A 27,236-nucleotide genomic window follows, 5' to 3' on the forward strand; every position below is an offset into this window, starting at 1 on the left:
ACACAGAGCCAATCATCATTAATGTAATGAGCCTCCAATATTTGCCAATGAATGTGAAAAATGAACAAAGTAGCTAAATGACTAATTGTGGTTTTTTCTTACTAATTTGGACCAAAGTATGCATGCAGAAGTTGTACCTGCAATAAACTTAGGTGTGAGGTAAGATAAGTTTGTTGTACACTGGTCCCTTGGGTGTTCTGGGTTGGTGTAATCTCTATGTTAGTTTATATTCCAATCAGACTCAGGGTACAGAAACTTTCATAGACTTATATAACTTCAAGACTAGTGGACAATATATATGTAGCTTGATCACCCGGGGTACATGTTTTTTTGTGTGTCCCGTGTTAGGTTTTATACCATGAACTGGAATGGTATAATACCTAATGAGGGATGCGTTAAACCCCATTTACCCCAAGTGATCATGCTATAACCAATTTATCTTACCGAATCTAAACAAATTTAGAATGGATAGAAAACAGCTGTTCGATTGAGCTGAGGTTAGCTTGCGCTATGTCACGTGACTTCCATTGACTCAGAAAAAGCATGTGGCTTTTTGCTTTGAAGCGGGGTACAAGGGATTTATTCTGCCTCTCAGGAATCCATGTGCAGCCTGACTAACCCAAGCTTGCACAACATGCCATATTAATTCTTATTAAGATATGATCTGTATTTCAGTAACAAGGCTAGTATTATCCAGGTCTACCTACAATGTATGATGTTATGATAACCTTAGATTTAAGATGATTTTAGATTACAGTGCTCTATGACATCTTGGTTGTGACATCACAATGGATTAAGCTCAGGCTTAATGGGATCAGTTGTTACTTAGTACAATGTATTACTTTGAATCACATTGGTTTGTAAGGCTTATGAAGAATTCGGAAAGCAATAAATCATTATTATGGCATGTGTGGAATCTTTGCTGGTATATATATTATGTAAGCCAATTATTTTTACACAATTATTAAGAGATGCGTTGGGGTAGACTGGTGGTTTGAGCGTTCTTTTGTCATGCCAAAGATCCGGGTTCGATTCCCCACATGGGTATAATGTAAGAAGCCCAATTTTTGTGCCACCCCACCTCGCGATATTGCTGGAATTGCTGAACAATTCTACCTACCAAGAGGAATACAATGGAATATTACATATGAAGTGAAGTGAAGTGAAGTGAATCTGATTGAAAGGACTGTAAGGAAACCTTTAATGGAAGGAAATGTTGTATGGCATATACCAGGGGATGAACATTGAAACATGTGAGGAATATATAGTAAACATCGAACTATATTAAGAGGAATAGCTTTTGGAAAATACTTAAAGCAAATATTGCATTTGTATTGCATAATAAGAGGAATGTATGAAAATCCTTGTCCATGGAATTGAGTGGAATATAGGCAATCATAACATTTTATGTTGATATATAAGGAAAAATATCGCTTCAAGGGGAACTTTTATGGAATATATGATCAAATAAACATTACATAAGCAATATTTCAGCTATTTATTGATGGGAACACACCATATATCACAAGTAATATTCATGAAATATGCCATAAGTAAATATTGCATAAACATTTTGTAAGAAGAGGAATTATGTAAATGCATGGCTATTGTGTCACATGACAGCCACACATGACCTAGGTTGAGATGTTGCATTATGCAGCCGGCTGCATCTGTCAACCGACCATATCTCCATGTCAAGGATGTAGCTCACAGCAACGGCTGTGCTGACATGTTCAGGATTCCAGCTTCATTATTTATGTCGCAACTGTGGGGTATGCTATTGTTCTCTCCACATGAAATAGCTCAATGGCCTACTTTGTTGAAACCTAATGATTGATACCTGTCAAATAAGTGAAAAAAAATGAAATCTATGGTTTGTAAAGAAAGAACTGTTAACTCTTTATGGTTGTTGAGGCAGCCTTGTACTGTTGGTAAAGATTGTTAAGAGTGTTGGACAAACAGCATTATTACACAGGGTTAGACGTCAGTGGTCAAATCCAACTTGTCTGCTGCTCATTTCGGTCTAGTTCATGGATACACAATGCCTTTAGAAAAACTGTCAGATGTAACAGATGTTGTATTTAGAATTACACTTTCTAAGTAAAGTACAAATTCTAGTGATTTTTGGGGTTGAGTCTTGTCCGGGATTCGAACCCACCCTTTCAGAGTAAGGCACCTGAGCTAGATTTTGGGAGAAATCGTCTAGTCCCTGAAGATTTTCGCTAGTCTAACGGATGAGTGGCTGTCTGTGTACCTGATTATATATTGTTCTATTTCACTTGTTTATGTGCATTGTTTTATGTCAGTTATAGTGTGTAATATTTCTGCATGAGAACCATCTACCCCTGAGGTCTGAATGTTACGAACCATGGTACTGTTATTAATGTTGTTGTTTTTTGTTTTTTGTTTAATGACGTACTCAGCAATATGCCCGCTATATGATGGCGATCTGTAAATAATCAAGACTGGACCAGACAATCCAGTGATTGATATCATGAGCAAAACGGATACGATGACATGTATCAACCAAGTCAGTGATCCTGATCACCAGATCCCCTTAGTCGCCTCTCGGGACAAGCATAGTCGCCTGTTACAGCAAGTGGTGAAACCCACGAGCACGGATATGGTGCTAAAAAACCAAGAAACACAATCAGGGGAAACCCTGAATCGAACCCACGATCATAGGTGTCGGGCATTGCCCATTGGACGCAACTTGTGGATCGCGGCGCCTTAGACGAAAGGGCCCCTTTGAAGACTAATAGCGGCTGATAAATCTTCCAACTGAAACAGTTTTCATGTTTTGTCTTTGTGTCCTGTCATTGACAAGATTTTACACCTATTCTGTGGTATAAAAAATAAACAAAAAGGAAATCGATAAGCCTTTTGCATCTTCCTGAAACTGTTAAATTGTCAAATATGTTTTTTCAAGTTCATTCATTTTCCTTGGTTTATGTGAATAGGCAAAATGGACAAAAAGATTTAACGAATGGCATACAACATCGTAAGTGAACTGAGCTGAGGCAGTTGTATGATGATAGATAAGGGTCACTGAAGAGAAAGTTACGATATAATTGGACGTTAAGACTAATGTAAGTAAGAAACCAGACAATCCAGTGATATTGTAACAAACTATCCACGCTGTTAGGGAATGAGAACACAATATCAACCTAACCACCTGATCCATTTGACCACCTCTTACGACCAGCTTAGGTTATTTGGGACCAATTCTTAACCGGAATCCACACGGGATTCCGTCAGTACGTAATCTTGACTAGTTGGTCGTGATGGATAGACCTGTCTCCGGTATTCTACTGATGCTCAAACTGAAATCAATAAAGTGATTAACACACAGGAAGCATGATTAGTTTGATCACAGTGGAAGCTATATGGAATATCCTCCCCTCTACACCAACTGGCAGCTCCACCCATAATGAGATTTGTCGCGACAGTTAACCCAATATATAGAGAAAGGTGTTATGAAGGCATCTTATAATTAATTCAGAAATTAGGTTTATATAGATTCAAATGATTGTGTTTTGTCAATAAAATATGTTAAAATGAAAATTAGAAGTTTTTAGCAAGTATATTACTCAAAAGAAGTTTGGACCAGCCAATTCTTTCATATTACTAGTTGAGGTGAAATGGGGTTTAACGTCGCGTCCAAGGTTATTGCACTTATATTGCAACATGCATGCACATGTGTGTGTGTGGCTGCTTGTACTCGTCAGGACTGATGCCAATTTATAGTGCTAGCACACTGAGATACCATGCCGCAGTTTAACATGAATACCCCACTCAGACACAGTATACTGACTCCAAGCCGACCAGTCCTTATTTTAGCCCCTTAATGCTGAGCGCCAGACAGGGTAATAACAAGTACCTTTTTTTAACATCTTTTGGTATGACGCGGCCGGGGATCGAACCCTGGACCTTTTGCACTCCGGGCGGACGCTTCATATTACTATAGTTAATCTGGAATGAAAAATTAACTATAGTAATATGAAAGAATTGGGTGTTATTTGACTTCTTCAAATAGTCTACATATTTGAGTAATTTTGTGATATGCCGACAGCACATAAAGGGTCAGGGTGTATCTTGTGATTATCTGGCTGTAAGAAGAGGTTTTGAGCTTGCTACTGTCGCCTGAAGCATGTACTGTGTAGTGTCTGTCCCTGTGAGTGCAGCTGTGTGTTTATCAGAGCTCTCTAGACACGGCCGGGGATCGTAAGTATTGCTTCTTGGTCCATGAGGTTTAACAAGCTTAAGTGTGATGTTTGCCTTTCATTTGTAGCTCAAATAATATTGTTCTATTGTTCGTTCTCCTGTAAATTATGACTGATTTATTTGTGTTGTTTAAGCCCGATGGTTATTGCAAGGGCCGTTAATTCAACCACTGTCTCTGTCCATATACCTTCACAGACTTGCTCCTGGTTTTGTTACAAATGCTTGCAGAGAATACAGTTCAATATATATATATATTTATGAATAAATAATTGATCACATGTTTATGCTGGAAAAAATAATTGAGCTCCAAAGCATTAATGAGATATGCTGATCTTAGGTGACTTAATGCTTGTTGTAAGAGGCAACAAGCAGGATAAGCGGGTCAGCCTCACCGATTTGGTTGATGCATGTTAATGTATCCCAATTTCATAGATCGATGCTCATGATGTCAATCACTGGATTTGTCTGGTCCAGACTCGGTTATTTACAGACGGCTGTCGTATACCTTGAATATTGCTGAGTGTGGCATTAAACAACAAACAAACAACAAACTTAAACCAAAAATCAAATGGTTGCTCCCTTAACTCAAGTTAATGCCTTCATCTATGGGGAACTAGCAAAGGTGATTGATTAAACCTGATATCTTCAAGAGGAGTCTAGTGATGAAAAGGTTTTATGTTGTGTTTTGGTTGTTTCTACACTCACTAATCTTGCACCCTTATGATGCAACGACCAAGCTCCTCACAGCGATAGTCCATTTACAGTCAAAACTCCCCACTGTGATAGGTGGCCCCAACCATGCTTGGAGTTGAACTCGCAACCGAATGACCGTTATGTTTACAAACAAGTGATGACTGTCGTGATGCCGAATACTCTTTCCGCTGATAAATTACTTTCTTTCTTTGTCAATTTGAATTTCTATTTCATTAAAACTATCATCTTTAATTGATATAGTAAGAATGTTAGGGAGAAGTTGGTTGATTTTCCGTTAGTCTGCAATCTCGAACAAATCTGATTATTAAGACAATAAAGTAAATTCATCTGGAAAATATGGTCAGTCGTAAACCTTTTCAAAATGAAATTTTATCATGGCATTCCCAAAGACATAAACAAAAGTATAAACGTTACTACATATGGGGTTAGAGGACAAATTTCAAGATTCTTGTAATGGCCATGCCCACACTGGTGGCAGCCATGTTACTGAGAGTGTAACGAAGGTGTCATGCGCTGGGAAGGAGCTTGTGCAACGACATGGCAAGGGCAGATAACTCTAAACTTTAATGATGACAAAGAATTCTTAGCAAATAATATGATTTGCATTCTGATTACTTTAGTTTTTACAATAGAAGATAAAATAACATAAATCTTGTGTAGTTAATGCTTGATTTAATCAAGAGTGTGACTTTTAATGGAGAAACTTACCATACCATGTAATTACATATACAAAATGGGCGTTGATTCATTCTAGACAAGTTCAAAAATATAATACATGAAAATTACAGTAAGTGATCTTTATGTGGTATTATTATGTCAGGCTGTGCTGTGCTGTCCAGAGCTTTCACAGTGCAATGCTCTGTTGTACTGTGCTGTGCTGTCTAGAGCTTTCAGTGCAATGCTCTGTTGTACTGTGCTGTCCAGAGCTTTCACAGTGCAATGCTCTGTTGTACTGTGCTGTCCAGAGCTTTCACAGTGCAATGCTCTGTTGTACTGTGCTGTCCAGAGCTTTCACAGTGCAATGCTCTGTTGTGCTGTGCTGTGCTGTGCTGTCCAGAGCTTTCACAGTGCAATGCTCTGTTGTGCTGTGCTGTGCTGTCCAGAGCTTTCACAGTGCAATGCTCTGTTGTACTGGGAGGACTTAGTGTATTGTTATACCATATTTCCTCTATTAGATGCTGGAGTCATTTTACTCTATTGAATTTGGAATTTGATAAGGTATTGTTGTTACCAGTGTTAACGCTAATAGGCTGTTTTTGTCAACGGCTTGTGCAAAAATAATAAGACATCCCAGGGCCTAATAGAGGGAATACGGCAAGATATGTTCCGGTATCATATGCCTGTGATATGTTTACTGTATATAGGTTTTCAGGAGACTGAAATGTATCCTTGGTTTGCTGGTGTATTTGGGGATACGATATGATACACAATATGCTTCATACTGAGCAATATGTATTATTTCATAAATGTTTAATAATTAAGAAATAAATAATTAATAAACATGTCTACAAACTTGATAGCATTCAGCATTTACTTTATCGGATGTACATGTAGTCATGATACGGTGTGGGTGTTGTTGTAGCAGGAATGTGAGACATGAAGAAAGTAATTTTGTATGACAAATTAGCTCTGTTGTATTTGAATAAAGATACATTTACACATTTACTTCTAAAGAAGATGTCAGGATGTGTAAAACATCATAAAAGGAGGCATGTGTGGCCGAGTCATCATCTTACTGATGCATGGTAGTTAACGGACTGTAAATGTTCAGTTTCCACCCTTCCCGAACTAGACTGGAATTCCGGAGTTACATTTTCGTTGGACTAACGAGTCTGTGCATAGACCAATCAAAATCCCCTAACAAACTAGACATCCAGTTTGTAAACAACACAGATTTCATTGTGCAGATTTCGGTCGACTGTCGGATTTGCAAAGCATGTGTAGTGTCAACTGGGCGTCGACAGATATTTGGCAAATCAAGGTGTTCATGTGATTTGATGCAATTCGATGGGTAAAACCCGTTTTATGACAATACAGATTTTGATTATCGATCAGATCATCTTGACTGAGCGCCGCCATTTTGTTTGAAGCAAATGCAAGTGATATGAGCAATGGAATCTGATTGGTCAATAGGAGGGACATGGAAGGGATGTAACTTGTAACAGCCACTGGTAGCACTATGATCGGGCTTGAAATTCCGGGGTAGTTTGGCAAAGGTGGAAACTGGACTTTCATTGTCAGTTAACGCCCTTGCCTTGGGAGAATGCCCAGTCGTCTAAGGCACTACAATTCGCTGTTCAGATTTGTGACCCTTAGGCATTACAGAAACCAAAGAAAGGTCATGGGTTCGAATCCCAGATTTGCCCTGAAAGTGTTTCTAGGTTTGTCAGCACCATAGTCGTCATGACACACCGTGATATGACTGATATGTTGTTCAAAGCCACATTGGGGGCACGGGTGGCCCAGTCATCTCGATTCGCTGTGCAGAGTTGCGTCCCTTGGGCACACCAGAAACCTATGATTGTGGTTTCGAATGCCGGTTCGCCCCAATTATGTTTCTAGGTTTGTCAGCACCATACCCGTGCTTGTGGGTTTCACCGAAGTGGTAAACGTCTGAGACCTTCATCACTTCGGGCTTTCCTCCCACATTAAGCTGACACGCCGCGATATAACTGGAATATTGTTAAAAGCGGCGTTAAACCCAACTCACTCACTCACTCACTCACAGCCACATTATTATACATATTCACTCATTCATTCATAAGAGCCGCAAAGGTTGGAATTGTTCTTCAGCAACCCATGCTTGTGAAAAGAGGTGACCAACGGGCTCGGGTGGTCATACTCGCTGACTTTGCTGGTGCATGTCATCATATCCCAATCGTGTGGATTGATGCTCATGATGTCAATCACTGGATTGTCTGGTCCAGACTTTATTATTTACAGGCTGCCATCGTATTGCTGAAATATTGCTGAGGGCAGTATTAAACAACAAACAAATAAACAAACAAACACCCACTAATAGTCAGATATACAGATGTAACAAATGATATATTTGAGTAACACTTTCTTAGTAAAGTACAGATTCTTGTACTTTTTTTGCGTTGAGTCACGTCCGGGATTCGAACACACATCTGCCAGGGTGTATATATAGATATACAGATGGTATTATGTTTTAGGTGTTTGTTTTAGCCCAGATTGTTGTGACAGTGGCCGTTCCTCCCAGATGATATATATTCCCCATAAAGTGCAAGCCTTGTCATGCATATATCATACATACATACCTGTCTCCCTTTATGAGTGGAGAATTACATTAAATTACCTCATTTTTAAACTTTAATGTCATCACCATTTGTGAGAATAGGTTGGCCTGTCATGATCCCTCGAGACATTCACTGTGCAACTTGTCTACATCTGTGTATCCTGGGTTCACCAGCTGATAACCATGACAACTGTCCATGCCCTGGGGGAAATATGCTCAGGTTGTATGAGTACAGACTCATCTGTTAGTGACAAGGAGGCAGGTCGTTGCTGTCCTTGATTGTAGCTGCCGGAAAACTTTTAAAAGTTTACCTGGTTTTGAAATGCATTTCAATTAAGTGTAATTAATTTAATTTGGTTTGTTTAGTTCTTCTCTTGGAGAAATTTGCACTTGTCTTTTAGCCCATGTGAAATGTTCAACAGTTAACTGTGAAACACCCAGAGAACTACCTGCATTTACTAATTTTTGAAAGGTTTCAAGCATGTGTATATTTTTTAACGTAAAATCAAGACAATTTTTGTTATTTTTCTCATCTCCACTTTCTTTGAATGAGATTGCTGGAAACCTGGAAAAATATTTAAAAGATATTTTTTTTTTATTCAATCTTTATAACAAAAATATACATTATTTAGCTTTTGGGGCAGTGGAGTCACGATGTCATCTCTTTTTTTAAAAACCTCTGTTAGGTTCATGATATGATATTAGCCTGCGTATGAATCATAGTAGACTTGCACAAGTCTCTAAGGCAATAATTATTAGTTTAAATCATAATTTTTTGATTATATAAATAATAAAAACATGTTGACCCTATAAAAGACTGGCGTCCTTAGAATGTACTGTTGGCTTATCTAGATTTGCCTATATTAAGGATAGAATTACTACACATCCATGGACTTATCTTTCATTTTAGCCCTGGAGTAGTGCTAGAATCATAGAGCAGTAATAAGAAATGAAAGTCAAAGTGTGCTTGTCATGACTTGGATTCAAAAAGCATGTCCTGATTTAACCTCCCTTATTGATCTTCACTCCAGTATTCCATCTATATGACAGCAGCCTCTAAGCGAAGCAGTTTGGGCCAGCAGACCAGTGATTGATATTATGAGCAATGTCCTTGCTGTTTGGGTATCAATCGCTCACAATCAACAAAGTTAGCGAGCCTGACCACCGATTTGATCCCCAGCTGCACCAATATTACAATGGGGATTGCCCCAAATGAGCATCACATTTTTTATCAATGCAGGGAATAGAACCTAGGTGTCCCTTATGACGAACACAATCAACTAGTGAGCTATGCCTTGACCCAAACATAGGAAAGAAGGACTATAGCAACAGGAGAACATATTGTTACTTCTTAGAGTGGCAGGACTCATTTCATGCTTTAAGTAGAATCACACTAAAAGCATAGAAATATTCCCAGCTTTTTAATATTGCAGAATATTGATGCTTTATTGAAGATTTATTGACGTACAGATTGTGGTGTTTCATATATACTACTCAAAAGAACTTAAAGATCATCCAATTCTTTCATATTACTATTGTTTTTCTGTTAAACTGGAGTGTAGTTCTTTAACTTGTTTGGTGTATTATATATATAACTATATTATTATATTCAGAATGCAAATTGGCACTAACTGTCTAGCCTAAGTCAGGTTTTCTAATGTTTCATGAGTGTTATTACTTTTTGAGCTAGTAGATATTACAAGTGTTACAAGCTCATTGTTTGTTGGTTTGCCGCACTCAGCAATATTCCAGCTATATGGTGGCGGTCTGTAAATAATCAAGTTGGGACCAGACAATCCAGTGATTGACATGATGAGTATCAATCCAAGCAATTGGGACACGATGACATGCATCAACCAAGTCAGCGAGCCTGACCACCCGATCCCAATAGTCGCCTCTTTCGACAAGCATAGTCGCCTTTTACGGCAAGCATGGGTTGCTTAAGACCTAATCTACCCCGGATCTTCACGGGTCGTGGGACTCATTGACTATACATTGATTGGTGATTTAATGTGTCTCAGTGACATAAACTTTCTGTTTCAAGTCGGAGACACTTCAAAATATGTTAACAAAAAAAGGAAGAAATCTCAGCACAGCAATATTGATAATCACTGTCAGTTAATGTAAAGAAAATATCTAATATTCAAAACATTATTGCAAAATAAATCATGTCATCAAAGTTTGTCATTACTAAAAGGTAATTTTAGTTACATGTTTCCATGAAATGTAAGACCTTATCAGTATGTAGATGCTGGGTTATGGTAAACAGGCTACACAATAGCTTATTGAATAATACAACCATCCCAAGGTTCATGACCCTTTGTTGGGAGGCTGTCGTTGAGTGTTAATTAGTCATAGATACATCAGCACAACCGAGCAGCTCCTCGCTACTTGATGAAATGTCTAGGTACATAGTTTATACTTCCCATGGTGACTCGGCACGCTGATTTCTGCTCCCGGCAATCTTGATCAAATCATTCGGAATACTTTGGATAGTTATAGAATATATGATCGCAAGATGGCGAAGATATTCAGGTAATTAATATAGTTAGTTTTATTTTATGTTATCGTGGGTTACTCTTGAATTTATTCTATGCCTGTTGATGATACTGTGAGAACTTGTTTGAGGATGTCAGTGAAATTTGACGTGTGGCAGAAATTTATGCATGTTATGTGTGAATATTTCAATTGTTAAACTATTTGTTGTTGAACAGTTACGATGAGTTTGTTTTTGTGATATGGTGAGAGATTATTGATATGGACATATGCTTTGAATTTGAGCTTCATTAAATCAAGACTATTTGAGAAATGAAATCATCATGAAATAATAGTTTGTTTTCGTACAGTTTGTATACTTGTAACTTTTCTAAATCTGTCATCCCAACAACACAGAATGAAACTCTATTCCAGCTCTGAACTGTTTGAAGGAGGGGGAGGGGTGGGGAGCTTTTCTAACAAAGGGAAACAACTCTTGCATCTCTTTAAAATTCTGATCTTTTCCCTTATGCCTTGCTTTGCAAAAGATATGTTCACAGAGACATATATATGGACTGTTTATGATCTGAATAAATGTTAAAATTAATGTTTTAGATGCGGTAAAAACATGACAGGGAAGACAAAATATGGTGCCAGTGTATAATTCATAGAATGTATTTTATCAAAACATGAGTCATGTTTTAGACCTGTTTAATGGACTAAATATTTATATTAATGCCTTAGAAGCATGAAGCATATTTGTGCCCAATTTATAGGTTTGCTATTGGCTGTATGTACTGTATAAGTTCAAGCTTGACATACTTTCCAAGTTTTAGAAAATATAGTGTCGACTGTAAAAGTAGCAACTATTGGCTGTAATGTTTGTGTATGTGAATAGCATATAAAGAGTGACCTTTTCATCCCAATCGTGTTGACTTACACAGTACAGTGGATGTATTGTGAGGCTGTCTGCACACTTTGTTAGATAAGATTCCCTCAGGCATAGGGTTGTGTCCGGGTCTACCATTGTACGGTATATTGTAACGTTTCTTGATGCATGTTTGCAGATACTTGTGGTATGGTTTTGGGGTCACTTTTCAACATGTTTTTCTTGTTCATGTAATTAAAAGTTGTGTGTGTTTGTCAAGAAGTTGAAGCCGTCTCCTTAGATATGTTGTGTTCGTGTCCTGCCTCGACCAAGGGATGGATCGATACAGTAGAGACACAATACAGAACGGGAAAATTATGTAAAATGAACACAGGATATCAAAAGCTATTTTGTGTTCATGAATAGGTGCCCGATGTCATTTTTATCTCAAGGTCTGTTTTGATGTTAAATGTTCATGTTAATTTGAACATATTCTTTCCCCCTCCAAATCCCTTTCGAATATTAAATGTTCATTTTATTTTGAGACGGCAGTACATAACCAACATGAAAAAATGGATTTCACGAGATAAATCTGAACTGTTGACAAGTATCATTTTGTGAACCATCTGATGTGAAGATAATTAATACAATTTGTATAGGAACACAGAATGTAGTGTGGGTTTAATATTGTTGTCCATGGACAGTTTATTATTTGTTTTTGTGGAAAGGGAAATATATACTACAGAATGCAATATATCCAACATATAGAATGCTGTCTGTTGATTTAAGTCTTTGTTTGTGTTCATTCTTACAAGGGAATTTATGAATTTATAAATATACATAATCTTGACTTTTTGGCTGACTGGGTCCCATTCCACAAGGCGATCTTAGCACAAATTTGATAATGACTTCCATACTTTAATGAAGGCTTACGATCATCGTAGAGCTAAAATCGTGTTGTGGAACGCAGCCCTGGCTTTCATCAGGCACACGCTTTTGGTTCAGCACAGTATTATTTGAGATGCTTGTTCAACCATTACTGTAACTAAATTAAGCTGTGACAACAATATTTAACGTTGTTTTCCCTGTCAAAGATATTAAAATAATAACAGTCAAAGAAACAAAAGTGTTAAAAATAAGCATATTCAAACTTAAGAAAAAAATTTTTACCTATAAAAAAGTTTAGGGCAGGGAGAAAAAGTCTCACCCAAATGGGTTTTGCCTTGCTCAAAGTTTATGCATACTTTCGAAACATTTTGTAAAATAAAAATGTGTTAATTCACATAAAACATTACACGAAGAAACATCTTGTTTTGTATGTTTGCTAGACCTTATTGGCAGGTTTGGCCAAACAATTTGATTTTTTATGTTTACAGATTTCTTCAGAATTTGTATTCAGAGTCGATCGTAAAAAAGTAAATAAACATCTGCCAGTTTTCTTTTCAGTGAGTTGGTGAAAAATATGGGTTTTTTCAAATTTTGTTTGAAAATTGCTTGACAGTGTTATGATGACTTTTAGGTGATGCTCATGTTTGGATTTCATGCCATATTTTATTTCATTTAATCAGTAGTCTTTGATGGGCATTTAGAAGTTGAAAGAACATAAATACATGCATCTTCCCGAGTCAATAGAGTTAACTGACTTTAAAAGTCCAGTTTCCACCCTTGCCGAACTACGCTGGAATTCCTGGGCTCGATCGTAGCGCCACCAGTGGCTATTACGAGTTATGTCCTTTCTATGCCTCTTCTATTGACCAATCAGATTCAACCTCTCGTAACACTTGCATTTGCTTCAAACAAAACAGTGGGGCCCAGTCAAGATGATCTGATCGATAATCAAGATCTATATTGTGATAAAACGAGTCTTACATCGTGAAAGTGCATCAAATTGCCAGAGCACCTTGATTAAAAACATGAAAAGATTTAGAAAATATCTGTTGACAACGAGTTAGCGGTGCACATGCTTGGCAAATGTTGCAGTCTACCGAAATATGCATGACATTTTACGAACCGGATTTCGATTTCGGTGATTGGACTATGCATAGACTCGTTAGTCCAGCCAAAATGTAACTCCATAATACCAGCCTAGTTCGGCAAGGGTGGTAACTGGACGTTTATAGTCAGTTAACTCACTTGCCTCGGGAAGATGAAATACATGACACTTTGAAAATTAAAAGGAATAAAAGAAGTTGTTAGTTAAAACGAATAAAAAAAGTTGTTATCCATACAAAGTGTCATGTATTCATTTCATCAGAATTTGTTTTGTATTTTTTCACTCCGTTTATTTACCAGTATGTTTTTATTGGACACATAGACACAAGGATCGGTTTGGTATTAATGTTGTTGTTTGTCGCTGTGTTCTGCAGATCAGTAAACTAAAAAATAGTCTTAACTTGATAAGTATGTTTTTCTTTTAAAATGGGTGGTGTAGAGTTCAACATTACCATGACAATACAGTGCAAGAAAATACAGTGCTTCAAGCGGTCATTCATACCCCGAGGCAGAGTGTATGATTAATATTGTCCTGACAAACTAAAGGCACATGAATGTGCTCCATGCCATGACCTATATGCTGTACCACATGGTGATGACACAGAACACTAGGCCTTCAGTCCTTGTTTGTCTCCAGTCCCTTAGAGAATATATTACAACAGGAGTCCCACTCAAGTCTAGAATGATTTGGCAAGTCTAGATTGCCTCAGCTCTGTCAAGCTCTAAAATTAAAGATTGTTCTGGGCTCCATTTGGATTTCACTTTATATTTGTGGATATATATTTTTAAATGATATAACTTTATTTCTGGAACTAAGTGTTTGTCTATGACTGTACTTGCATGATTTCGTACCTTAGCCTTGTGGAGGATGATATTGCTTAGAACTTATCAATTATCCAGTACTTAGCAATTATCCAGTGTAAAATCCCATTTATTGCCCTCATTTCATACCCTGAAAACCGCCAGAGTTATGTATCTTTGCCTGGAGAGAAGCAAATAATAAAAAGCAAATAAGTTTAGAGAGGGATCCTCAATGTTGGGGTGTTTCTGTAAACAAACATGGTGCCAAATCACATGGCACTATATGATCCATGGGACTGTTCACTCAAACTTTGAATTCATACACAGTTTCTAAAGTTAAACATCAATTATTCTAAGAATGACATATATGCTAAGAGGGGAGTTCAAAGACCACAATTTCCTTCTTGGTCAAGGAAACATTCTACTTGCCCAAGAAAACATTCTACTTGCCCAAGGAAACATTCTACTTGCCCAGCCTGATTGTCAGCTTGCCCTAAAAGAAAAATGTGCAGAATAGAAAAATGACTAGTCAGGTTCTTCATCTGCAGTCGACAAACCTGTGATGCATCTTCTAAGTTTCGAAGTTTTACCGATTTTCATACTTGCTTGAGGGCAACTAAATAATATTTTCCCACTTGCCCAGCACTTTTTTTCAAGGGTCAGGCAAGTCAGCCATACAAATTGAACACCCCTGGATAAAGTGATTATTACCCTTGCATGTTTCCATATTTCAAAATATCATATATTATGAATTATGAATATGTATTATGCTTGTCAAAGGCTCTAATTCAATAAAGAAGTTCAGTTGGAACTAGTTTTGACAATTTGCTAAATAAAATAACTGCCATAGCAATTGGAATTATTTGTTATAGAAGTTATAGAAGCTTTCATGGTCCTAATAGACCTCTTAAGTATAATTGCATGCATGCATGTTTGTTTGTTATTTGACGCCGCACTCAGAAATATTCCTGCTATATGACGGCAGTCTGTACATAATCAAGTCTTGGCCAGACAATCCAGTGATTGACATCATGAGCATAGATCCACGCAATTGATCCTCTTGCGACAAGCATAGTTGCCTTTTATGACAAGCAAGAAGACCCATTCTAACCCAGATCTTCCTGGGTCTGCATGCATGAGTGTGTGCTTTCCTTATATTTATTCCTTTACTATAGTGTGTATAGTATACATGTTTGTAAAATGAGGATCAGGTGATAATGGTTACAAAGTTACACACGTCTGATAGTTGAAGACTACTGAATAAAATTCAGCGAGGTCTAGTGGCATTTCCCTGCCATAAGATGGATGTTAACTCTGTGCAGATTATTTGTATTGACCAGTGATAATACTTTCTACTTAGAAAAGACAAACACTCAGCTAGCTTTATCCACTACCATCTAGCCTTGGGTCGCACCAGACCCCTCCCAGATCGCTTGATCTCACCTGAGGCTCACCTGTACACACCTGTGTCAGGTGTGGGAGTCCTAATCACCTGGCAGAGTGATGGGTGTGTTTTGCTGGGAAATGCAGAACTGCATGGTTGCTTAGGCCATACGTTTTTTATTTTTTGTTTCACAGGCCCACCGCCCTTACTGAAAAGCAGCTGGAAAAGAAATGAATTAAACATATTCATTTTTTTATGTCCCGCTAGTAATATAGACCCTCTTATACAAAATAATATGTTATCTCAACATTCCATGTTGACATCACTATCAGTGATTCAAGAAGCCAGCTGCAGTTTTAACTCCATGGCAGAATGACTTTTCTATTAATAAATAAATAAATAAATGATTGATGTAGCTATTTGTTTTCTTTCTTATTTCCACCGACCTTGTGTGAATAAAGCTGGAATAAATATATGAAAAAAATAAAAATATATGGCCTTGTTTTAGTTTCTGAGAATAATAACATAAAATCTGTTACAGATTTAAGATTCTAGGTCAGAGTAGGTCTCCAGTTATATAAGTATGTATATCATTTACACTGCTCCTTGAATATATTACACTTGTGCTTAACCTGCTGATAAAACCTGGGCTATTGCTTACATATACATGTACCATATCCAATGTAATAAGCACTGTCACTGCTTATCAAAACCATTTATGAGTTAAACTTGTTGTCCAAGATCGAGGGGTTATTAAGTGAACAAACTCAGTTTTATCATCTGTGAAACTAAATGTTTTTGAAGATAGTTACCTGGCAATTATATTTTCCTTCTCCACTGCTCTTTCCTGTAAAATTATCTGCGCCACATACACATGAGAATGCTGTAATTTTCATCTAACACCTATACTATAACTTGCATATAGAGCACTTAAACTGGAACTTAAGGTATTCGACACCTGGGCAGCAATTTTCATATAACACCTATGCTATAACTTGCATATAGAGCACTTTTAAAAACTGGAATTCAAGGTATTCGACACCTGGGCTGCAATTTTCACATGACACCAATGCTATAACTTGCAAAAAGAACACTTAAACTGCAACTTTATTCCACACCTGTGCTTTAATTTTCATATACACCTGTAACACCTCTGCTATAACTTGCAGTGTACAACCCACTGACAAGAATAGAAGAAAACTGGCAGATGTTTATTTACTAATTTACGATCGACTCTGAATACAAATTCTGAAGAAATCTGTAAACATAAAGCATATGCTGAGACTATTGAGACCACTTAATTGTGTTGAGGACAAGTAACATTCCAGTGATGGTCAACTTTGACTAGTAACATTTGAAGGCTATAATTCTGAATCAGTTCTCAATGCTTCAATTTTGTTACAAATTGAAACTAAATAAAACTGACAGATGGTAAACATATCTGTCTCGTTCAAGGAGGACTAGCTACAAACTCTGAGGACTCGTAAATAAGGTTTACACTAGTCCCCTGGACAAGTCTTCAAAATAACAAGTTTATAAAGGTTGCCTTGAATCCAGAAGTGGGGGCACGGGTCGATCAGTCATTTACGGCACCGCAATTCGCCATGCAGAGTTGCATCGCCAGAATTATGTTCTAGGTTTGTGAGCACCATACCCATGCTCGTGGGTTTCATCGAAGTGTTAAATGTCTAAGTCCTGCATCACTTCGGGGGTTTTCACCCACATTAAGCTGGCATGTTGCGATATAACTGGAATACTGTCAAAAGCGGTGTTAAACCCGACTCACTCACTCACTGAATCCAGAAGCACCCAATCCCTATTCCTGTGTCAGTCATGAAGGAAGGTCTTTAATTATTTATTTTCCTAGCAATTCTAGACAATGAAATACAGTTGTCGTGCAAACATACATGGCATTTGATTTGATCTATTTCATTATTTGACATGTGATGAGTTGATGTGGAATTACCCTTTGGGGATTCCTTAGATCTGTTCCCTGAGCAAAATATGGCGGTCAAAAGAGGCGACCAAATAGAACGGGTGGTCACATTCTATAACTTGTTGATAATGCAGCATCATAATTTGACAGTGTAGATCACTGCTGATGATATCAATCATTGGATTGTCTGGTCCGGACTCCATTATTGCAGACTGACGTCTATAGCTGGAATTCTGCCAAGTGTTAACAGGTTCACTTCAGATTCCCATGGTCTAATGCATAATGATACAGCCCGGCCAAGTCAGACACGATGTACTTCATCACATAGATGTTGGGGGATGTAAATGGTTTAGGCATCGCAAATGTCAGGGATAGGTGTTGAGTTGTTTGTGTAATTGTTTGAGAAAATATCACTGCTAGAGATAGAAAGGTCACATGTATGTCTACCAGTCGGCAATGACAGGGACTGGTTAATCTCCCAGAATAGGTCTGTGAAGTCCCTGACCAATTACCCTTACTGGTTGGCGCTGAATCCTGGCAATTTTGGTGGAGTTCGGAAATAGCGTTTGTTTTTTAACAGCTACATGTGCAGGTACTACTGATGTCTGTAATATAGAGAAAATATTTAACCAACTTTGGGCCTTAAATTGAGGATAAAATGCAAGGTTTTTTGCGTTGCCAATTAGCATGATAAGTATAATGAAATCATTAAACCAGGACAAGTGTTTCGTTATTTTCTGACATATTTTTTTCCGTTTTCCTATTTTTAGATTTGTTTATATTTTTACAACATATCCATGGAAATTGAAATTGAAAATATTGTACAAGGGTGTATTTCTGGAATTGTTTCAAATTGATGGAAGGCCTATTACAGACTGTTCTTAACTTGAAATCAAACTTGTAACTAAGTTATACTGTTGACATGTACTTATTTCTTTCAGATTGACTTCACATGAATTTTAGCTATGTTTTGGCATACAGTGGACTGAGTTCACCTGTACAGTGCTGTTCCAGTGAAATTGTCTAGATAAATGAATCTCTTGATTAACAAATTATGGGTACAAAAACTGTCCCATTGTATATGTGTCAGGGCATGGCGTTATCTCAGAGATGACATCCTTACTTTGTTAACTTGCTGATGGGGTTATCCTCTTTGGTCATGTGGACAAGGTGTTTGACCTCGGGACAGAAGATGTTCGAATCCCATCACGGGAATCAGATATTTTATGCCAGCTACATTGGCAGTACATTAGGATTGGGCATATTCATATTAAATTTGAACAATATGTTTCAGTATCCTAGTAATACAAACAATAAATACTTGATACATAATGTATGGTGAATAAGTGGGTTGGGTTTTACGCCGCTTTTAGAAGTATTCCAGCAATATCATGGTGGGGCACCCCACAGGCTTCACATATTGTACCCATGTTGGGAATCAAACCTGGGACCAAGGCGTGACAAGTGAACGCTGTAACCACAAGGCTACCCGACAACCCACGTGATGAAATACTGTACAGTAAACTACGGTTATAATGAACTCAAAGGGACTACCATTTTTAGTTCGTTATAACCATAGTTCGTTATAAGCATATATATATATACACCATAACTACAGCAAATAGTCGGGACTAAAAAGTAAGTTCGTTCTATCCGTCAGTTCGCTATAAGCGTTATAAGCATATATACACCATAACTACAGCAAATAGTCGGGACTAAAAAGTAAGTTTGTTATATCCGTCAGATCGCTATAAGCGTGTTCGTTATAACCGTAGTTTACTGTATATAAATTTTAACACTGGTATCACACATGCTGGCACGTTCTATGTAGGCATAAGTTGTTATTGTGGGTACAAACCCATCTGTTGCCCGCAGATAAAGTATTGGCTGCACTGTCTCTATAATTGCAACTGTAAAGGCTGCAACACTTTTATTCATCAGTGAGCACATGATGGTTGTTTAGAAGGTATTTCTAGCTAGACATGTTGGTTTCAAGCCAGCAATCAATACTATCTGTCTAAGAAGGGGCCGAGGTGTCTTCAAACCTTTGTTGCAGCACGCCTTGTCTTCAAGATGTATGTTTTATTGTGATAAAAAGTCTTCGGTCTCCACAGGTCTTGGAGGAAATTTCCTTCCGACGTACAGGCTCTGAAGCATCGAATGTGTGCAGAGAGTATAGGACCGATTTCTTTTGTCACATCTTGGTAATTAGGTGGAATATTGTGGCAGTCCTTACTTACTCACTCACGACCTTGAGGCCATCATGACTGATCCCTACTAGGATAGATCTTCAGCAACCCATGCTTGTCGTAAGAGGCGACTAATGGGCGGGATTGGGTGGTCAGGCTCGCTGACTTGGTTGATGCATGTCATCGTATCTCAGTTGTGTGGATTGATGCTCATGATGTCAGTCACTGGATTGTCTTGTCCAGACTTGATTATTTACAGACCACCGTCATATGGCTGGAATATTGTAGAGTGTGGCGTTAAACAACAAACAAACAAACATGCATGCAATTATACTCTATCAGGACCATTAAGGCTTCCATAACTTATAAAATAAACACCTTAAATAGTTCCAATGACTATGGCAGTTATTTTATTTAGAAAGTTGTCCAAACTAGTTCCAACTGAATCTCTTTATTGAATTTGAGCCTTTGACGAGCGTAATACATATTTATAATTTCTAATAAATGATATTTTGCAATATGGAAACATGCAAGGTTAATAATCACTATAACTAACAAACAAACAAACAAACAAACAAACAAACAAACAAACAAACACTTACTTGTCCTTGTGGTTTGTGTGGTAATCGAGTCTGGACCAGAATATCCAGTGATTGACATCTTGAGCATTGATCTATGCAATTAGGATACAATAACATGCAATAACACCAAATCACTGAGCCTTACCACTCAATCCATTTAGGCACCAAGTCCAATATCTGTAGGTTGCTGGGGACCTATGTTGTTGCCCAGAGTCTCCGCAGGTTGTATCTGAATGAGGATCAAGTGGTTATATTGTGTAACCTGGTTGATTGTTTGTCATCGTGGCTCAAATGTCGTTGATTGCTCATGCTATTAACCACTTGTTTGCTGTGGGGATACAGATTGAATATTGCCAGCTGATAACACAAAAATATGAAGGGCATTGAGGGTTGTGAAATGATGGATTTTATCAGTAAAATATTAATATTCACATTTTGGTGGTTTTCATGATTACACGCTACTTTTGCATTTTTATATCCTTCGGGAGTGTCATGGAAAAAAACTGACAAGCAGCTTGAACATTATTGCATCTTCTTTTGTATCAAAGGAGACAAATTCCACCCCATATTGAGAAATGATTGACACTCATGCCAAGGAGGTCTACTCAATCATACTCTTCTGTGACTCATAGTACAGCTGTTCCTGGCATGGGGATAATACTGGCTTGTGTCACAGCATATGCTCATCTTGGGAAGTGGACATATTGACTCAGCCACTGTGTAAACATCCCTGACTCGCAGAACATCGTCAAGGGGTGATTTTGACTGCAAAATCAGAAAGCATGTGTAAAGATGGTTGACGGTAATGAAGGGGACACAATAATAGATTTGAGTGAGTGAGTGAGTGAGTTGGGGTTTTAATTTGAAGTTGGAGATCAGCTTATTGTTTCAAGAAGGCCAGGTGGTAGACCTTTACCACTTTAGTGAAATCAATCATCATGTTGAAGGCAAACAAGAATCATTGGTATGAATCTGCGATTCGAACACATTACCTGCAGATCCTGGCATGGCTAAGGGAGGCAATCATTGTTTTCAAACCCTGAACTGACAATATTTACATAAGCTGTAGGACAAGTTTATCTTTCCTGAAAGTTGATGTAACTGAGCAGCTTGGCTGCTGACAGCTGACTTTTGTTACTTATGAAAACAATAAATGTCAAACATTTATCTGTATGAGTGACTGAATATGGTTTTATGCCACTTTTAGCAATATTCCAGCAATATCATTGTGGGGACACCAGAAATGGGCTTCACACATAGTACCCATGTGGGGAATCAAACCCGGGTCTTCGTCATGACAAGTGAACACTTTAACTACTAGGCTACCCCACTGCCTTTATCTGCATGATCTCATCTTGACGATGGTGTCATGTTCCATGGCATTATTGTTACATCACTGAAAATTAAAGTGTTTTTTACATGTGTCAGTGCCAAGAAAAAGTTGACTTATTAATCTTGTTTTTGCAGTACTGCACAGTATATATAACAAAAATGTTCATGTATGCTACAATACTCAGGTCATCAGGGATTCATGTCTAGACTTGTGCAGTGGCCAATATTCACCAATATTGGAAAAATGTCACTTAAAATTTTTCAAACTTGGATATATACTTTGCCACTCTAGATTTATGCTGATACAATTATCACGTGAAGGTGTACTTCAGTGCAAAGGATGTACAACAAAAACTAGGTACTTTTTGTAATGTAAATTCTGCTGGGAGTAAAGTTTATTTAGAGCTTAGAAATACATCCTTTTCTCCTTATAAACATGCTGCTTATTCCTGTACCACGACTAAGGGATTGCTGCATTTAATTTGATCTAAACGGTTTACTCTCACTTTGCCAGCAGGCTGGGGAGATTAACTTGTACGGTCCAGTGATTATCTGAGCACCTTGATGACTTAGCTGTGACCCACTGTGAGCCAAACTTAACTCATGAAGTAAACTGTGTTCAGCTAAACAGATATGGCTAAATTATTTGATGTGAACATAAATCACTGATTACTATACTTTTCCAAACAGGCAGATTGGGTGAGTTTAAAATAACGGATATGTACACTGTCTATATATGGAGGTGCCATTTGAGAATTTATTGCAAAATGGCAAATGCACAGGTAAACGTTAAGTTCATCCCTATTTCGCGAGGTGGACAGAGTTTAGTGTATGACGGACATAAGTTCAGAGTTAAGACAAGAAGACGAGACACAGTGCACTGGAGGTGGTGTAAGGCTGGATATCCTGCAACCATCAACACTGCCAACAATCTCACCACTCTAAGTGATTTTGCTGTAGCCAGATATAGACGTTGCAAGCTATTTTGTATTAGATTGTCTTGAAAATTTGTACATCTGAACATCTTAAATAATTAATAATTAATAAAAACCTATACTACTACATACATTTTTGGTATCAATACAAACTACTGTATTATATTGTCTTCAAAATTTGTACATCTTTACATAAATGTAATTTGTAATTAATAATTAATAAAAACCTATACTACTACATACATTTTTGTGTGTTATATGATATCTTATATCTATCTACCGAGACAGGCTGTAGTCTGGTTATAGTCAGTGAAAGTGAAACAGTCTATAGTGTTAATCCCCATTGTTTTAGGGATTTTCATGGGCTACTGATTTTTAAACTAGAACAATAGCTGCTGGCAAAGTGAGAACACCCCATCTAAACCAATCTAGATTATAAAAAGAAGGAAGCCTGGCTAGTTATATTTCACAGAATTATTTTTTTTGAAGTGTGAAATGTATTGTGTTATAAAAGACTTCTAAGACTATATGGTAGTCTACATCCAGGTCAGAATTGATAAACCATGTATCACTAAATATCAATAGCAGTGCAATATACTTACATGGATAGAAGATATACTTTAGTAAACACTATAGACCAGGCATCACATATAGCGCTACGGTAAGTATCACCCACTGACTACAATATGATATGTTTGTATACCAGTAGGTAAACACCGATGAAAGCCACTATAACATGTCTTAGTAAGGACATTGGCTGTAGGCTTCAGTGAGTTGGGCTAAAATTAGAAGCGGTGCGACTGTATTTGCAATAGGTTCAGAGACAACGTGGCTTGTACCCTGACACGGTGTCTCAGAACTCACACATATTTTAGAATTAAGTGCGTCTGTTTTGGAATTAACAGCTAATTAAGTGGACTTTGGACATTGGAGGATATTGTGAATGGTTGCTTGTCTTGATGTGGAGGTATTTCAGTTACTGGACATCCGTGAAGGTCAGAGGTTATGTTACACTCCGGTCAGCTGAATAACCTGTTTTACTGACATGACAGGTCTGTTTTCAAACTGACCACTGTTATCTGACACTGATGGCCACTGACAGACACACCTTTAACGAGCTACCCAGGACCCCAGGTAACTTTGCTTCGGGAAAGTGATTTATTGGTTCGTTGGAGGTAAAAATAACCGAGCTCATTAATGCAGTGAATTTGTGCCAAGGACTTAGAAGCTTTTTTCAGAACTTTGTTGTTTCAAAGTTTGACAAGGACACACGGACAGATGTGTATGCATCCATAGAAGATTAAACAGATTAGGTTCTTCAGTGCATAGGAAACATCTCTCATGAACTTTCCTGTCACCATATGGTCGTATGATCTGTTCCACAGGGGTAGTGGTTCCAGGGAAGGAAATATTTCACCGAGGACATTGTTGTGAATTTATCAATGTTACCAGTACCCTGCCTACATGAAGAGTTGCTGACACAGGGTAGATAGAAAAGCACTCTACCTTCCATATCACAGCTGTTTCTGAGTCTATGCTGGGATGACACACCTCCAAAGTTCACGGACATAAGAGGATTCTGTGGAAGATAGGAAGTTTATTGCCAACTTTGAATAATTCATTCAGGCTTCCAACTTTCATAGTCTCAACGGGAGTATTTATGAATCATTTTGCAGATTGTGACTTAAGAAAGATTAATTTTGAAGTCAAGTCATCCACTCATAATATCAGACAGTATTGAGTTATTGGTTCTGAAATAACCAACAATACTAACCCTTTAAGATTATTTAGACTTAATCTGAGTCTATGAGTGTTTCATAGAAGTTGCTGTTGATAGGCTGAAGCACTATTTGTAAGAGGAGATACGGTTTGGTGAAACTTCAGTTATCTCCCAATAGGATATTAAGCTGACATTTATTCCCATCAGAGTCAAAAGGATACTGTTGTTGTCACTCAAATTGCTTCATTTGACTTGTGATCAAATTCTTCATTGGGTAAAGGCTTATGAAGTGCCCTTTTGTGCAACTAGTTTTATGTTAGTCTGTTGTGGGTCTTTAACATTTTGACATTATTTTCTCAACACATTTATATTCACATGAGTGAGGTAATGTTGTTTGGATGACAAATATTCTAAGGATGTAAAGAATGTGCTCTACATATCTAATGCTTATTCAGTTTGTACTGGAGCTAGTTCCTGTTCTGTCAATGTGGACACTGCCTCAGCAGATTACAGAGGGACGTTGTGCAACATTGTTTTGCAGTGCAATATGATATTTATTCTCTGTGATGTGTAGTTCTATTTTCTGTGATAACGACAGGTTATGAATGTGTGATAATTCACAAAGGCAACATCCATAGCTATTGACGCTGACGGTTAATTTCTTATACTGTGTATGTGCATCTTAGTTGAGGGGTTGAACGTAGAGTGAATTTGCATTAAGAAATCTGTGGTTTTTAAAGGCATGTGTAAGTGTTTTGAAAAGTGATTCTTCGAAGACTGAGTAAAGTAACTTAATTTACGCAGTGGAAGGAACACATCATCAGTGCAGTGAAAGAAGAAACTGGTGAATACCACTTGGAGGAGGTAGTGACTTGCCTGAGATTGAGTTACAGGTTGTTTTCCTAGAAACTAATTGTGTGAAATAACTCTGTTACACGCATGTTGGACTGTTGCAGGGATAGAAATAAGCCGATGCCAATTTGTTATTTGTCATGTTAAAGGTAACCTGAAAGGTAGAATTTGAAACTTTTAGTGTATTTTCTAATGTTATTCAGGGAATGGACTGCCCGGTCTATTTTCTGTCACATGTGAGCGATCTTTGCGAGACAGTGAGTGAACACTGTGTTCACCCATCCATGAAACTGTCAGTCTTGTGAATTATAGGCGACGGAGCACAAGTCTCTATCGATACAGATAGATAGGACCACTCAGTACCTTCCTGTGTGATAGGTGTTGTTGCACTTGACTTCAGACATCAAGAGACCACAAAGTGCTTCTACAGAATCTCTGAAGAGGGCCTCCAAGCGCAACAGAAAAAATACATCAAAGTTTTCTGAAATATTAGGCAACTTTTTGATAGGTTTATTAGATGTTTGATTTCAATGTCAACCCTTTGGCCATTTCGATGACATCTTTACTGTTTCTGAAAGATCTATCTGACAGAATTGATCAAACAATCAATGAAGATATGTTTGTTGTTTGAAAAGAAGCGGAAATTGAGTGGAATGAATAATAGTCATAGAGAGTTTTAAGCCACACTGGAACCTCCCCAGGAAATAGTTTTCTTGTTCATCTCGAATTTGGCCATGGTTGATACCAGCAGTGGTAAGAGAAATATGTTTCACAGGATTGTGTTGTAACCTAACAGGCGATGGATCAATATTATGTTATTGCCCAATAGTGTCTTCCTTTCACCTCTGTGCAGACAACTAGAAACTGAAGAAAAAGTGATGATGATCCTGACCAACTAGGAGAAAGTGACACTTTAAATTGCAGCATTATTCATGACTGCCTTCTGATTGTAGAAAGTCGAGATAGTTTTATTAGTCTTGACGGAGGCTTCGGGAATATGCTGGAATGCATTGATTGAGAACAGTTGAGAAAACAGTGCATCATTTGTGCAGAGTTTGTTTTAAGCTGTGAGCCTTTAGTGAAGTACCAGGAACTAGTTCAAGTTGGGATTTTCATGATTTTTTTTACCTTCTGTGGATTGGTGGAAAATTTGTAGAATCGTTCTTGACAGATTTTTGAACAGCTGAGGGAATATCTGTCTAAGGCAAGCAAACAGAAATGTTATGAAAAGAGAATCGACTCTGTGAAAAAAGAAAGAAGAAAAAACAAAATTTCATTGGAGAAGGAGTCTGTTGAAATTTTGCCAGAAGAGGAATTGTCAGGTTCGAATTGCCAAGTGCTTAGAAGATTTGTTTTGTGCAATATTGAAGAATCTGGGCATGCCGGAAGGGCAAAAAGTGAAATTCTGTAATTGGATGGAAATAATTTCTTGTTGATGCAGTCAAGACGTGATGTGGAAATTAATTTGAGCCAAGTTCCCAAGGAGATGGAGTGAAAATGTGAAATTCTTGTTTTTAAGGTATTATGAAGTCCGTATTATTATGTAGGCCAGCCTAGTGTGCAGGCACTAGGATCTTGGCTGGGGAATCGGGTAAATCACAAATTCAAAGTTGATATTAATGGAATTGTACTTTTGGGTTTTAAAGGATTGTAAAACGTGTAAAGTTTACCATACTAATTGAATATTATCATATAACTTTATTGTTTATGTCATTCAGAAGATAATAAAACAATTATTGCTAAAGTAATAGGAACTTGATAAGGCTAAGCATAGATCTAAATTTAATAATTAATTTGTGAAAAACATGATTATCAGCTATTGTTAATCAAATTAATAGTCAAAATAATGTATGGTAGAAACTGAGTGTGATGAAAAATGTCATAATGAAACTGAATACAATTTAATACCTTTTTTCTCACATTAATAAATAAATGTATAAAAAAGAAATTCCTTTAAAACTAATCTTGTACTTT

At 37.5% G+C, this 27,236-nt stretch overlaps 1 protein-coding gene across 6 annotated transcripts in view; it reads left to right on the forward strand.

Annotated features, from left to right (window-relative positions):
* LOC139463873 (PTB domain-containing engulfment adapter protein 1-like) overlaps positions 1-27,236 on the forward strand; it is an 81,262-nt gene that overhangs the window by 22,491 nt on the left and 31,535 nt on the right. For 2 of the 6 annotated variants that reach the window (XM_071245275.1, XM_071245278.1), the window contains exon 1: positions 25,417-26,781. The exons of 3 other annotated variants lie outside the window; for them this stretch is intronic. Coding sequence is in view for 1 of the 3 variants with exons in the window: in XM_071245277.1 (XP_071101378.1) it covers positions 10,716-10,732 (17 nt within the window). In the remaining 2 variants the exon portion in view is untranslated. Of the gene's footprint in view, positions 1-10,632; positions 10,733-25,416; positions 26,782-27,236 lie in introns of those variants that run through there. One more of the 6 variants, XM_071245277.1, reaches the window with a different exon arrangement.

Source organism: Haliotis cracherodii, unplaced genomic scaffold (assembly GCF_022045235.1).
Source record: "Haliotis cracherodii isolate W230 unplaced genomic scaffold, xgHalCrac1.p SCAF_16, whole genome shotgun sequence".
In the NCBI taxonomy this organism is placed as follows: Eukaryota; Metazoa; Mollusca; class Gastropoda; order Lepetellida; family Haliotidae; genus Haliotis; species Haliotis cracherodii.